Source organism: Oncorhynchus mykiss, chromosome 10, assembly GCF_057628025.1.
Source record: "Oncorhynchus mykiss isolate SJ-2025 chromosome 10, ASM5762802v1, whole genome shotgun sequence".
NCBI classification, from domain to species: Eukaryota; Metazoa; Chordata; class Actinopteri; order Salmoniformes; family Salmonidae; genus Oncorhynchus; species Oncorhynchus mykiss.
In genome coordinates this window covers 69222051-69238855 of record NC_143031.1, presented here as the reverse complement: position 1 = coordinate 69238855, position 16805 = coordinate 69222051, and the positions used below count along the sequence as shown (strand labels likewise).

The following is a 16805-nucleotide window of genomic DNA, read 5'->3' as shown; positions in this document are numbered from 1 at the left end:
TGCTGCTTGCGTTGACAATATTTCAAAACCGACCTCCAGCATAATCTACACGTTTAAAAAAGGTACTACTTTTACATGTAAAAATCTCTATGCTTTATCCATGTGATCATTTTACCGTCAATATTTACAGTAAGTAATCGGCAACATAGATAATCATGGGCGTACCAAAATCATAAAGAGTGGCCGTTTTCATTGTGGCGCCAAAGGTCATGTTTACTTGTCTGAGTGAGGGCGCTGCACTGTACTGTGACCTCCATGGCCAGCTTGTGAGTATGTGTACGTGTGTGTGCCCTCTCTCACATGCCATGTATGCTAATATACACAGCATGACACTTGGCCTGCACAGAGCAAAGCAGAGTACACAACCCCAAATATCTAGACCTGCATGTGTCTGGGCTAAGATAAAGCACCTTTAGTAGTTTAAAGGCAATGTGTAATCGTGCTCTTTTCACCACAGGGCCTCAGTACAGATGCAGACATCTGAACTTCAATGTTGTGCTTGTTCCTGGCACGTGACCAATCGGTGTAGGTGTTGTTAGCTGAACAATGAAAACAGACAGACAGTCGGCCAATGAGGTGAAGTGGCACTGACTTCCAGTCAGTGTGGGAGGAAAACCTATACAGAATAAATAAAGGTTGTCCTGTATCAGTTTTGTGATTGAATGGAGAAGTAAAATATTGGCCACAACTTATTAAAGAGAAAAGGATTTCTCTTTGTTATTATATGAAATCCTGTAATTGATGCATACAGTAGGCTGTAACATGTCTATAACATTACTTAATCCAGGGGTGTCAAACTCATTCCATGGAAGGCCTAGTGTCTGCTGGTTTTTGGTTTTTCCTTTCAGTGAAGACCTAGTCAACCAGGTGAGGGGAGTTCCTTACTAATCAGTGACCTTAATTCCTTAATCAAGTACAAGGGAGGAGCGAAAACCCGCAGACACTCGGCCCGCCATGAAATGAGTTTTACATGTGACCTAACCCATATAATAGAACTAAATAGTTGGAGCCCCAGGGTACTGTATGGTGCGTCAGTCAGTGAAGGCTGGTGGAAGGAGATATAGGAGGACGGGCTCATTGTAATGGCTGCAATGGAATAAATAGAATGGTCAAACGTGGTTTCCCTATTTATTCCACTGCAGCCATTACAATGAGCCCGTCCTCCTATATCTCCTCCCACCAGCCTCCACTGATGTCATTATACGCTACAGAGCATGACCTGCTCCGTCCACTCCAGCGGCGTTTCTAGGTACGTACATTCGCCGTCAGTAACATGTGAGTGAGAGCTTACTGTCCAAATACCACTCTCTCATCCAGCCAACCCACGCAATTTCTCTAGTTCAACTCTGGGTCAAACACCTGAGCGCTGTATCAGTGGATGAGGAGACAACGGTCTTATTTTTGGGGATGTTTTATGACTCTGGGACTGGATATGTGGATGTTTGTAGTAGCCTAAATACTCACACGTGGAAAGAGGTCACGAATAGCTCACACTATGGCACTACAAAGGCTAATTTGATATTTACTGCACTGTTTTCACATTTTGTATACTTTATACAACAAAGTATATAAATCCTCTTTTGATCACAGCTAGTAATAGCACTGAACAGTAGCATTGTTTGACATTTAAGAAAGACTACACTGTGTCATTATGGTACATTCATTAAGTCATCATTGATTTATGAGATTAATTACATTTGCATACCAATATAACTCATTAAGCCATGTTCTTGCGCAGGTCTTCAGGACATTGCACTACAGCAGGGGAAATTGCCACACTAAGCCAATTCCTCTGATCATTTTATCCACACATTCTACCTAGAAGTCATCCTCTAGCGGCCGAATTGTGTCACTGCAGCTTTTCATTATTGGACTGATAAAAGCACAATCTAAACATCCAAGCTACACAGGGTCAAATGAACAATATATATACCAAAATCGCACATTCTGATGTACATTCGGAGTAACGACATGACGAGAAATGGGGAAAGTGTCATTTCGCGTCTCTAGCCCGCGTTATTGATCGTAGTCTGTCTGCAATGAATGGTTGCAAAGGGAAGGAGAAAAAAACTGAACTTCAGGTGACCGACCATGGCTTTGACATAGCCTGCATGCAGACAAGAACCTCGCTGAACTGGGCGGAAGAAAATGCCTCTGCTTCAAAAAAATATATAATCTCCAGACTTTCAAGAACTCGACGTAAAAACAGAGCGAGCGCCTACCGAGGGAACCAATACACCCGTTTTGAGTGGTGAGAGAGAAAGTTAGACGTTTATATTAACCGAAATTTGAAGTTAGCTACCGAGCGTTGCTAGATAGCGCTATTACTAGGAACACTGAGGTACGGTTAGCCCCGAGTCTGGCTTGTCTGATCCGACTGACCCTTCATTTTATTGCGGCCAGATTCTCAGATCCTCCCCTTTCTCCCCCGAAAGAGACTCGCTCGCACGGACAGATAAACGAAAACGCTCAGACATTATACCATATACAACCGATACACAAGCTATCTGACCGCAACCTTTAGGGGAAAGGGGACCTTTATCGATTATACTCGATTAAAGCCACGTACAGCTCATGCACTCGCTGGTTAGCTAACGTTACTCATCGCCAACAACATGGCTGCCTTGCTCAGACCTAAAAAAAGGAGAAATAACCTACGCCGTGTCTTTGTCTGTTTCACCTCTTTAACCCTAAACTACTGCGCAAAACACACGAAGACCCATTAAAATTGCACAAAACCAGCAAACGACTTACGTGAAGGCAGGCGTTTGGGTTGCTCCTGCTTCCTCCTTGGCATTTTCCCCCTTTTTGTCACATTCTCCTCCTTGTTTTAGGGATAAGAAGAAAAAAGGTTTTTTCCCATTGAGATTGTAGGCGAGAGTGATGGCAGGGACTGTATACCTGTCTTGTCCTCGCGGTTTAAAGTGTATTGTTGGGTATAGGACCACAGGAGGAGGAGGGTTCTGTGCTGTTGTTGTTGCCGTGTCTTGACTATGGCTGCTCTCTGTAAGTGTGTCTCCGAGCCCCTAACTAACACTAATGCAGGGATCAGAGGGCAGCAACAGCAGAGCAGACACACACACGCTCACACACACTAGCTCGCACACACGCTCTAGAGGAGCTCGCCCGCGATAGCAGGGTAGAAACAGACAAGGTGCCCCCAAGCTTACAGGGTGTATTGCTGACTGCAAAACCCCTACATATTTTTTTTTAACATGTATTTGATAACTTCTATAAATAATAAATATGGCAAATATACTGAAATACTGTATCAATACAGTATTTTCCATATTGATTGCATTTAATTTTGTATTTATTTTACACATACATTATAAATATATTTTCCAAAATGTGAAATATACATTTCCTGAATTGATGAAATTATGGATTGAATAGTAATTCAGAAGCCCAATGGAAAGCCCCAGTTTTCCCAAATAAATAATTATGATTAATTTGCATGAAACATACATTTGAAATGAACCCTTTCATGTTCACACTTGCATAACCCCCATATTCATTAGGCTACAGATGCACACATTTCATTTCTTGCTAATGTTTAAAAATGTTTCAATGCCGTATGTCACATGAACTGTAAGTAACTGCTGCTATCACTTCCCCTGGTCTCAACAATAGTGTAACTCTCCTCTGTGGGGGAAAAAAAGAATTAGCTAAAGTAGAAAACAACACTTTATTGCATTTCCACATTGTGTTTTGTGTCACACTGTACATGTAACAGCAATGGCGTTTACCTAAGAGTTGAGTTCACCCCCAACTTATCCCTCTGTAAATCACGTCATCTAAATTACTGCATGTTTTACCCTTCACTTGTTGCATTTCCACGTTGGGTCATGTCATATACATTTAATAACAACGTTAAAAATGGAAATCTCCATTCCTCTCCCTCGCGGTGGTGGCGTTGGGTTGAGTTTTTCACAGCGCAGCCTGTCCCGTCTCTCTTCCTGCTGCTGGGCTCCTGCAGGCTGTGTTCACTTGGCCCGGCACATTCTTTCACACCTCTCAGTGTGTGAGGAGAGCTGTGTCTTCATCCCTCCATCCCTCCATCCCTTGCCACCTCCTCCCTCTGAGAGAATAGTCCTAAATGGCACCCTATTCCCTATTGAGTGCACTACTTTTGACCAGAGCCAATAGGGCTCATATGGCTCTGGTCAAAAAGTAGTGCACTCTATAGGAAACAGAGTGCCATTTGAGATGCAGATTATGAGAGGCGCAGGAGGCTCGTTACCGTGGCAATTAGCAGAAGCCCAAATTAGCCCTCCTGGCTGGACTGCCTGTATCATGTCCACAGGTGACACGGCCACTTTGCATTTTTCTAATTAGGAAAGAGCATAACATGATTAAAATGTCTATTATCTATCATAAAGGTCCAGAGAGAAGCTGGACAAGTCCTAGTCAAGTAACAGTAATCAGTAGACATATGTAGAGAACACATGCGAGTCATATGACCACATTAGAAGTACAAGAAAGAGGCCTAAGGAATGAGTATATTCTATTGTGAATTTTTATTTTGTAAAAATCTTTTTTATTGTCAAATACACCGGATAAGTGCGGTGAAATGTGTTGTTTTACAGGGTCAGCCTTGGTAGTACGGTCACACCTGAAGCAAATTAGGGTTAAGTGCCTTGCTCAAGGGCACATCGGCAGATTTCTCACCTTTTCACCTCGGGTATTCAAACCTTTCCGTTGCTAGCTCAAACGCTCTAACTGCTAGGCTACCTGCCGCCCTATCTGCCATGCAGTGTATGTATAGGCTGAACGTCACATAAGGAAACGTGTGTTATTGTATAAAGGTCCTGTTGAGGAAATCCAAGGTTAGTGAGAATTCACAGTACATAGTGCATGTGCATGGCAGTAGGTTGAACTCTGGTGTACCTCCAGCCTCTCCACTCCTGTGTTGTGTTGAAAGGGACTAAACCATAGGGTGTCTGACACCAGTACAGGCGCAGGCATGTGTGAATATATGTGTGTGTGTGTGTGTGTGAGGACAGCTGGGGTGTGTGCTTCACCTGCACCAGCAACTGAGCACTCATAACAGGGGACCAGGTGTTGACTGCCCACCCCTCCCTCCACCCACGACCAGCATGGTCACAGCATAGTTGGAAACGAGGGGTTAAATGCTCACTGTTGCTTCCATCCTATTCATTCTCTATATTTACATACTGTACAGTCAGTCTGAAGCCAGATCGTTTCTTTTCCTGCTGTTGAGAATATACTGCATGTAATTACATATTAAAACATCAAAACATACTTTATATGTACACCATAAAACATGAAGTATACTTTAGTAGCCTTTAGCCTATATCTTATCAAGCAATCTGTTAGACATCTGTGAAAGTTGTGATGACAAAGTTTACAGATGATACTCCTGATGAACAAGTGAAACTAAGCCTTCTTTGACAATGGCATATTCATCCAGATCATTTGACGCAATAAACTATGTCAACTCATGGAGAGAGAAAGAGAGCTACGGAGAGGAAGAGAGAGAGTGTGGCGGGCCGCAGTCCTGTTTTTGTTCTCTGAGTAGAGGTTGGTCACCATGGCGAGGTCACAGTCTGTTCTCTGACCCCAACAATGCCAGGCCGCTGAGGTAATGCGGGCAAACAAGACAATCCGCTGATAGTAGCCATGGCAACGCCAGCATGACCTCACTCAGGGTTGCACCTAAAGGTCAAAGCTCTGACATCGTGCTCTATCAACGGTTTCGCAATCTATGTCAAATTTCTAAGTTAGAAAAACAACAGAGTAGGGAAAGTGGATCAATCAAAAGTGGCTTTTAAACTTCAGTAGTGTAAGTGTTATTCATAACTTTTTTAATTACTTGGGAATCTATTGATGGGCACAAAACACATTTGCCACGTCTTGGCCACAGTCAGTACTGCCCATGAATTTACATACATACATAAATATTAAATAGTGCCTAAAATTCAGTACAACTCGACCAGGGAGGCCTCATCACACCTGTCACATGTAATATCCTTCCTCCTATACAATAATATATCATAATATATAAGTAGCACAGTTTGTAGGAAATAAAATCCCCTTAGCTAATTATATTTCCTTTAGCTTTACTGATAACTGCCGGTGTTCCGCTGCTTTTAAAAACAGCGAATTTTGTCAGTTGGCATTAATACGACTTATTAAAATGCTTCCCTGCAGCGGCGTGGCAGTTAGCGAAATGGACATTTCAGGTGCTTCAGCGGAGAGTTTCTGGCTCAGGGTGCATGAGCCTGGCTTCTCCACTTTCTGCTCTCTCTCCATCTCTATTCGTACTGTCCCATGTGGCCTAGTCTAGGCTAGCTATAGCGCTAGGCTAACACTAGCTGGATGTAGCCTAGCCTTGGGGTAAACCGCAACATCTGGCCCCTGTCCAGCCGCGACTGTCGCAGGCTGATAAATCCTCACAAGGTGGCTGGTGCCAGGGTTTTCCAGTATATGTCACCTGTCCCCCCGACACACACCACCTACACACAGAGACACACACCCCTTACACCAGGCAGGTCACCCATGATTACAAGTCAGTATTCGACGTCCATGGAAACCGGCCACTAGGGGCAACAGTGAGCACTGTTACCTTCACATAGGTTTTGGTTTTGCGTTGCGGACAGGACAGGGATGGAGGATGGGTGTAAGCATTACATTTGTTTGAACAACTTCCACATTTTTGGTTTGAGAAACATGGATGAACGTCTAATTCTGGCGTAAGATTGTGAGAGCTGGTAGCTCACACACCCCTCCCCTCCTGCTCACCCCAACTACTACTCCATACACCTCAACTACTCCATACATCTCAACTACTCCATACACCCCAACTACTCATACACCCCAATTACTCCATGCACCCAACTACTCCATACAACATACACCCCAACTACTCTATACACCCCAACTACTCTATACACCCCAACTACTCTATACCCCCCAACTACTCCATACACCCCAACTACTCCATACACCCCAACTACTCCATACACCCCAACTACTTCATACACCCCAACTACACCATACACTCCAACTACTCCATACACCGAACCTACTCCACACACCCGAACTACTCCATACACCATACAGTCCAACTACTCCTTACACCATACTCCCCAACTACTCCATACACCTCAACTACTCCATACACCATACACTCCAACTACTCCATACACCCAACCTACTCCACACACCCTAACTACTCCATACACCATACTCCCCAACTACTCCATACACCATACACCTCAACTACTCCATACACCATACACCTCAACTACTCCATACACCATACTCCCCAAATACTCCATACACCTCATCTAACCTCATTGTAACCCTAAACCTAACACCTCAACCTAAAAAAAATCCCCACTTTTTCCTTGTTTTACTATCCTTGTGAGGACTTCTGGTCCCCACAAGGATAGTAAAACCAACCCACACACACACATTGTCCTTCTTATACACACACAGACACACACACATGCTGCCCTCCCCTCTTGCTCTCTCCTGCCCCCCCCCCCCCCCCCCCCTTCCCTTCACCTGGCCTGACGCTGGACACACACACACACAGACACACACACCCTTCGCTAGCTGGCCTGACAGTTTGACAGAAGCAGGTGGCCTCGCTCCCTCTCTTGCCCTCTGGCCTTCCGAGCTCTCACCCCCGGTGCGGACATTTGGGCGTAGAGATGGGCCGTTGTCGCCTCGCCTTGTCCTCCCCTGACCAAATATCACAGGACAGGAGAGAGGACATGACTTAGGACACATCCCAAATGGCAACTCATTTCTTTACAAAATGCACAACATTTGACCAGAACACTATGGGCCCTGGTCAAAAGTAGTGCTCTATATAGGGAATAGGGTGCCATTTGGGACAGAGCCTTACATAACACCCCACCCACCGTGCTTTGGTTCAGTCTAATACTGTAGCTTCACTCACTCCTACAAAACACACACACAGGCACACTTTCTCTCTCTCTGCGACTGTGTGACAGAGGCAGGTGGCCTATTTCCTGCCCTATGACCTTCAACACTTCCCCTGTAGTAGGGAGACAGTCACCATACTGCAGACACACACACACACAGAGGAGGAGTCTAGGTTGCCCCTGGAGAACTAGGGTAGAGGTCTTACTAAGGCCCCAAGGGGGGGGGGGGGGGGGGGGGGGGGGGGGGGGGGGGCAAGTGTGGGTCCTTCAACTCAGAGAGTTATTTTAGCCTCTAGGGCAGTCCTGACTAGTTGAAGGGTCATCCCTAGAAGGTTACTTAACATGTATACTGTACTGTATGGCCTACTACGGTAACAGCCGTGGGATGATTTTAATTGAGGTTCTTTCATTGTGTGTGTATATCCTTGTATGATATACCGATTCTTTGTATAACGTTACACTGATAATGTTGGATGCAGTGTGTGTGTGTCATACAACATGCTACACTGGTGTTTATCTGTATGCCGTTGTTTGAGTGTATGATATGTGTCTCGTTGTGTGTGTGTGTGTGTGTGTGTGTACCTACTGTATGTCAGGGGAAGAGAGGCCCCTGATTACTGCCAGTTCATTGTGTAAATGAGGCGCGCTGAACATGTTCTGATAACTCTAATGTGTTCCCAGTCCCAGCTTGATTTTATTGCCATGCTCCTAATAGGATATTGCCACTATCGCAATTTGGATTAACTTCCGTGCCGCTGCTGTTGAACTGACTGACTGAGTGTGTGTGTGTGTGTGTGTGTGCGTGTGTGTGTGTGTGTGTGTGCGTGGTTGCGCTCCATTAATTCCTTATCCAGAACATCCCTCTTATTATGACCCCCACTATTTATTTTCACAAATACAAAATATTGCCAGCATTTCAAGTTTTTTTCTTCTTCTGAATAAAAATATATTTAGGAAAAACATGTGACCTGTGTCAAACTGGAGACCTGTGAATTAGAAACGTAAAAATGATTTAAGTGTAACCAGCGACTGTAAATGAAATATAAATAGCAGTGCATGAAAGAAAACGAATACTAATTAGCTGCATCGTGGTGTGAAAGCGCTCTAACTCATATTTACATTTTACTATTAGTATTTTCATGTTGACCTTCCACTGGCAAAGATAAATAACACACACACGGGTAACAAAACACTGGTAGTGCAGGCGAGATGTGCCACCGACATGTTTTTGTCTGTGAGGAGCGTGATCACTCTCACTCACAGGGAGTCTGCGTTTGTTCTCTCTGTGGTTCCTTTGTCTCAGCCCACCTACACTCCTCCCAGGCTCCTCCCACCTCCCCAGCCAGTCGTCCAATGGCGTTGTCTTCAGGTGTTGACCTTATCGGGTGGAGGTCAAAGCCAGGTCAGGGATCTGTTGCTAGGCTACCATCAGATAACTGGCGGGGGTTGGCACTTGGCAGCCACTTGCTGCCTGGGTAGCTGCTCTCTCTGTCATTCACTGCTTGTCATGTAATCTCATTCATTTGTAGACAATTGCCTGGACGTCAGAAAGGCTATCTGCTCCATGCTGTTGTAATGAAAACACATTCAAATATTAAAAGCGGCCAAGCTAGAGCCCCATTACCAGCCAGCTCTACTTGGCATTGGCACACATCCGTTATTATACGATCATGCCAATTGTCATGTGGTAACGTGAACCATTTAAATAGGTAGGTGTTGGTGACTGCCTTCGTCAAAATGACAGTGTGGTGGCTGGCTGTCAGGGCTAGGTAAATTACACTGTAAAAGGCAAAGGGTGTGTCCAAAATGGCACCCTGTTCCCTAAATGGTGCACTACCTTTGACCAAAAGCAATGCACTATATAATGAATAGGATGCCATTTCAGAGGCAGAGAAAGTGAAGGATTATGGGAAAGTAATGTTGTGAAATGGACGAGGAGGAATCGGCGTCTTTTGGTTAGCTTTATTTGATTAAATACTGCCACATAAATTAGATATTCATCTGGTATATTGCATTCAAAAGGAAGACCTGAGGCGTGTGTGTGTGTGTGTGCGCATTTGTTTGTGTGCATTATATGTTCATGCAAGTACTGTGTGTGTGTGTGTGTGTGTGTGTGTGTGTGCGCGCATTCTTGTACAAGTGTGTTTTCGTGCTCATACAAAACAGGTAGTGGTGGTAAAAGCACTGAATTGTCATACTTAAGTAAATGTAAAGATACCTTAATAGAAAATGAATCAAGTTAAAGTGAAAGTCACCCAGTAAAATGCTACTTGAGTAAAAGTCTAAAAGTATTTGGTTTTAAATATACTTAAAGTATCAAAAGTAAATGGAATTGCTCAAATGTAATTAAGTATCAAAAGTAAAAGTATAAACCATTTAAAATTGCTTATATTAAGCAAAATAACCGTCACAATTGTTTATTTTTTTTAACACTGATTGAAGTGGATTTAACAAGTGACATCAATAAGGGATCATAGCTTTCACCTGGATTCACCTGGTCAGTCTATGTCATGGAAAGAGCAGGTGTTCCTAAAGTTTTTTACACTCAGTGTATGTGTGTGTGTGCTTGGCAAATGACCGATCCATTCATGACTCATTCTGAGAAACAAGTGGTTGTGCGCTCACCCCCCTACCTTTAAATAGAGTGAACAAAAACCAAGTGTGGCAAAGTATCCCTATTTAGAGAGAGTGCTGTTGCATCTTCACACAAACACCATATTCTCTCCCACTCAGCAGCTCCAGCCACCTGGCCATTTATCTATGTGAAGACTAGAAGAATTCTTAACTCTCATTCTGATGAACGACATCATAAATCCGGTCTCATTTTCAAATCCATTCTCACACGGCGGTCCTGAGCAGAAGACCAGCTGACTCTGTGTCGTATGTCTCTTCTCCCAGGTTCCTCTCTGGGTGGCACGCAATCAGTCGATGGTTAACCGCCGGGTCGGGAGGATTGGGTCATCAGAGGGGTTTGTGTGAAATGTCTCCTCAGTGATGGCCGACATAAAGGGACAAGGCCGCGTTCATTTGTCTGCCAGTCCATCGAGCTAGGACGCTAGAATCCCCTCCCATCACAGTGAAGCATTGGCACTCGGGGCGGGGTTCTAGAGTCCTAGCTCTTCTGTGAGATTGGCACGTTCTGAAAAGAACGTCTCGGTGTCTTGGGCACTTGCCAGCTGACAGCTGAGATTTATCGGGGCACGCTGGCCCGCCGCGAAGACTTCTCTTGTAACATGGTACTCCTGTGAAAGGGATAAAGAAATTAGTGTTAAACATTTCCCCCCACGCCGTCGAGATATTTCCCTACAGTCTCTCTTCTTTTTTTGGTCGATATGGCGACTTGAGAATCAAACCAGAACCTTCACAGTACCACATAGTCAGTGCTCCTGTTTTAATTCCGTGCATATTCATGAGGGTGAGTGGAGAATGTTGCTGTACTGTCTGTTGAGTCACAGGTCCTCTGTGGCAGGAAGCACTCCTGGTCAAATGGCAACCAAGAGAGAGAGGGGAGAGAGTAAGAGTAAGAAAAAGAGAGTGGGAGAGAGATAGGATGGAGAAAGAGAAGGGGAGGAAGAGAGAAAGAGAAAGAGAGGAGGATGAGAGAGAGCGAGAGAGAGGGGAGGAGAAAGAGAGAAATAGAGAGCTAGAGAGAGAAAGAAAGAAAGAGAGAGGAGGGGGCGAGACAGAGAGAACAAGTGCGAGAGAGAGAAAAAGAAAGAGAGATGTGTGGGATTTGAAAGGAACAGCTCCTGGCTGACTGTCTTGGATATTTATTCCTTTCTAAAGCAATGAGGTGTTTGGAGAAAAAGGCCAGCCAGTGTTCTAAATGCTATACTGTCGGTGCAGGGAGCTGTTAACTCAGGTTCCTCTATCTGACTACACTGTGTTGATCCCATGAACTATACAGTAAACCAACAGCAAATACATTCTCTGATATGTACAGAGCCTCTTTTGATCCCGAAATGCCACTCTTGGGTAAATTCAGAATCAGTAACGAGCGTGTTTGTATCGCATGTCGTCACCACATCGAGAGAAAAACAACAAAACACAGTGTACAACCTCCCAAATAATTTGTTCTCTGTCAATATCGAAATTGCTGCTCCCTAATGTCCATTCATTCACAGAGCATTGGGCAACTCCACCATCTTCATATCACCTGCCAACATCTCGTGGTAACTCAGCCAGGGTGATGAACAGAGAGATAGGCAATGAAACACAAGGTGTGACAGTATGGCGATGTTACGGGATGCTGCTAGGCAGAGGGGCTCATAATGAAAGCAGGACGAGAAGGCTTTGTTCCAAATGTCACGATGCATATTTATGGCCTGCCGATGGAGTGGCTCCCTGTATAAGCACCATCAATCCATTCACCATCCCTCCGTCTAGCGATGGTCTGACAAAAGCACAACCACTCTCTGTCTTCAACACTTCGGCTACATGGCTGGCGACTAGCTCACATTCTAGTCAAATGGGCAACCTGATCATGTGATGATAGGAAGTTTTTCCTAGCCACTGTGCTTCTACATCTGCATTGCTTGCTCTTTGTGGTTTTAGGCTGGGTTTCTGTGTACTTTGGGACATCTGCTGATGTAAATAGGGTTTTATAAATTAATTTGATTGATTGATTGATACTGTAAATCTCATACTGTCGTTTTCTATATGAGATCTTAAATATACTGTGGATGATTACATAATTGTTGCTTGATTGTTATCTTGTTTATTTTTTTAAAGTAAAATAGGGGAACCCTTGGTGTCAATTATTGTCCTTGGAAGCATAGTATTAATATTAAAAAAGAAGGCAGCACCATCGTTCTTTATCATAGTGATTGACTTTGTGTTGTAGTAACACTTGATTTGGTACAGAACTACAGCACCAGCTTTCATTTACTTCCCACCACTTCAGAAGATGCCACAAATGGAGAGATCAACGTCATAGCCAGAGTAAAATAAGAAACATGGGAGGGCGTCAGACTGAATCAGACTTGGAGTAAAGCTCCAGCAAGCACTCTCCCACTAAGACGGGGATCCCAAGGGATCCAGCCCCGTGTTGGCTGGCCCGCTCCTGGGCTGCTATGCAGTGGAGGGTGCGGGAAGACTGACTGACTGTCTGGCTGTCTGTGGTCCCACTGCTCCTGAGGGAGAGAACATGCCTCCAGGGCTAGGCTGATTTGAGCCGGTCCAAGCACTAACCCCCGGAGGATACCAACCAGGCAGGCTGGGTTCTGTTAGCCACTCTTTCAGGCAGCCGGTTGGCTGTCGGCGGTTGGAGCTTGGTGGCTGTGGAAAAAGAGAAGGGGCTTTCATCTCTCTCTCTCTCTCTCTCTCAGAATGTCTCGGTGGAGTTCCTCCCAAATTACAGGGAGTGACTACACTCCACCTCCCCCGCCTCGAACCGTGCCCGGCTCACCGAGGGCCTTGGGGGCCAGCTCACCGCTGTCAACCGTCAATGCTCACCGCTGACTCATTAAGAGGAAGTCAGTCGGATGTGTCATTGGACTGGAAATAATAAGGAGGAATAAAATACAAAAGCATTGAAGTATGCATATTATGCACATTATGTTTCTGCAGGTAAATCTAGAATTGTATATCTGGCAGGGGCTTGTAAATGCATTCTAGGAATACTTTCATCTTTTATCCACCTGTTTACACTTGGCAATGTATTTCTATATCAATAGTGCTGCATCTGAACTGAAGCAGTGACCTGTCCACCACAGTAGCCTTGGTGGATGACAGTTATTGGTATATCTCCTAGTGTGGAGAGACAGGCAAACCTTGGATGAAATCATAAGAGCACCACCAGTGAATGGAACTGGCCTTCATAACATCACACCATCCCAGCACCAGACTAAAGACATCCAGGTATCTGGGAATATAGTGAAGGTGGCAGCTGTGGTTTCCATGGTCCTTTTCTGATCAAGGGGGACCGTTGCCCATCACTTCCAACCGATTACCTCTATACAGTAAGGGATTAGTATTGGGATAGAACAAGACCACGCCAGCAGGCAATCTGTTTTTCAGTTGAAAACTCCCTCGAGGTTTTCCATTATCCCCCTCCATATCCAGCCTGACCTGGAGAGAAAACCTGGCCTCGGAGGGTCAACTCAGTCTAGACGCTCTGCACCCAACCCCCCTCCTTTCCTCCGCCCTCCATCCATCCTGCCTGCGGACACTAGAGGGATGGAAGGATGGAGGGCCGCCCCCCACCTCTTCCCACCTCCTCTCACCTTCAACCTCTCCTTACCTCCCCCCTCTCTCTCTATCCCTCCAACCCCTAAGCAACAACAGCATCTCTCACCGCCATAATCTTTCCATTTCGCGGCCCTTCCTCTAGGGGTTAGGGGTCTCTAGGTTGAGAGGGAGGGATTTGTCTGAGAATCGACTGTTGCTCTTGTTGGCTGTCCATTTGAGCCGACCTCTGTTGTTATAGATACTAGGCTGGTCAGACAGAGCAAAGAGAAGCCACATCTGGCCACAGCACATAGTTATTATATTAGAGGTTGCCATTTTCAACTTTCAATATCCCCCTGTAATGGTCAGTGTGATCGGTTAAGCTTCTGATACACAATGTGGAGGGAGCTTGGGTCACTGCAAGTCACTGTAATGAATGTGAATCTGTCTTGGCTTTTTCCTTTCAGCAGATAGCATTCCCTTCTGTATGAATTCTGCACAGAGTTGGAATGAATACATAGCTAAAATATATATAAAGCTTGGATGCCTTTTCTGATGATACCTCTCTGACATGTCATTCTAAGGGTATGATTTTCCGCACAAAGGCAGAGGGGCGTACACGGTCAGGTTGGGTTCACACCAGAGGTGATATTAGAAAATCCCCCACCAAGATACAATGATGATGGAGAAGACGACGTGACCCGTGTGTTTCTACATGGCCGTTGACCATGTATTTCAATTCAGTATGACTTTACAAACTGAATTCATGGCTCCAAGCCATTATAGTTAAGCATGTGTGTGCCAATACAATGAGAGGGAAACAACAGTACATTTAAGTTTTACGTTCAAAACAACTTACAGTAGTGAATGCATACATTTACATACGGGTCCCCTGTGGGAATCAAACCCACAACCCTGGAGTTGCAAGCGTCATGCGCTACCAACTGAGCCACACAGGAGCCATAACATAACATTCATAACTATAAATTCAAATTAAAGATGCTCTCTACTGTACATCTCTATAATGAATGTAGACATTATTGTCTTTGGTCTTTGGTCTTTCCCTGGCAAAATCCTATTTACACACTAGCGCCCGATTTCCGAAGACGGCAACAGGGGGAAGAAAAAAAACAGCTAATTGAATATTCATTAACCTGTGCCTAGGTGTATACAAGACTCTTAACTACTCTTGTTTATGATTTAAGGACTTGTAGCACTGACCTCAGTTTAACACAGCAGCAGATACCAAATTAACCTCTAGCCTCCGCAGGGCTAGCCATGCCCCGCTAACAAGAAACCTGTCTAGACCAAGCTACATGTACTTTATGATTCCTCCTCTCACTGCTTCATTCTTCTCTCTTCCTCCCTCCCTCCCTCCAAACACACACAGCCCATGCTGTCTCCTCTGCCTCTCTCCGAATACACACACACATACACACACACACACACAGCCCATGCTCTCTCCTCTGCCTCTCTCCGAATACACACACACATGCACACACACACAGCCCATGCTCTCTCCTCTGCCTCTCTCCCAATACACACACACACACACACACACACACACACAGCCCATGCTCTCTCCTCTGCCTCTCTCCCAATACACACACACACACACACACACACACAGCCCATGCTCTCTCCTCTGCCTCTCCCAATACACACACACACACACATACACACAGCCCATGTTCTCTCCTCTGCCTCTCTCCCAATACACACAGCCCATGCTCTCTCCTCTGCCTCTCTCCCAATACACACACACACACACATACACACAGCCCATGCTCTCTCCTCTGCCTCTCTCCCAATACACACACACACACACATACACACAGCCCATGCTCTCTCCTCTGCCTCTCTCCCAAAACACACACACACACATACACACAACCCATGCTCTCTCCTCTGCCTCTCTCCCAATACACACACACACACACACACACACACACACACACACACACACACACACACACACACACACACACACACACACACACACACACACACACACACACACACACACACAGCCCATGCTCTCTCCTCTGCCTCTCTCCCAATACACACACACACACATACACACAGCCCATGCTCTCTCCTCTGCCTGTCTCCCAATACACACACACACACACACACATACACACAGCCAATGCTCTCTCCGCTGCCTCTCTCCCAATACACACACACACACATACACACAGCCCATGCTCTCTCCTCTGCCTGTCTCCCAATACACACACACACACACATACACACAGCCAATGCTCTCTCCGCTGCCTCTCTCCCAATACACACACACACATACACACAGCCCATGCGCTCTCCTCTGCCTCTCTCCCAATACACACACACACACAGCCCAATGCTCTCTCCTCCTTCTCCTTTCTCCTCCATATACCCCCATCCTTCTTCTTCTTCTCACAAACTAATTTCTCATATACCTCCAAACCTGTGTGGTTTTTGGGTCACGGCTCACACCCCAGCATCTCTGGGTTATCAGATGACATACTTTATCTTGGTGAGTGATAATGTACCTTATACAGGAAAAAAATCACAGGGATCTGAAAACATTATCAACAGAATGGGAATCCTCCACTTCCAATAGAACAATTCTGAGTGTATTGCACCATCCTATGATGAGCATTATTCTATTGGTGATGGTGAGATAAAATGGATGTGTAGGAATCAAATAGTGGTTAGTGGTTGCAGCTACAATGC

The 16805-nt window shown here is 45.2% G+C and overlaps 1 protein-coding gene across 4 annotated transcripts in view; it reads right to left on the bottom strand.

The window, feature by feature from the left end:
* Positions 1-3128, bottom strand: part of LOC110534527 (zinc finger protein 827) — a 107296-nt gene extending 104168 nt beyond the window's left edge. For all 4 annotated transcript variants that reach the window (XM_090187625.1, XM_090187626.1, XM_090187627.1 and 1 more), the window contains exon 1: positions 2755-3128. In XM_090187625.1, the coding sequence (XP_090043751.1) occupies positions 2755-2797 (43 nt within the window). In that variant the 5' untranslated portion in view covers positions 2798-3128. The remainder of the gene's footprint in view (positions 1-2754) is intronic.
* Positions 3129-16805: the final 13677 nt, after the last annotated feature.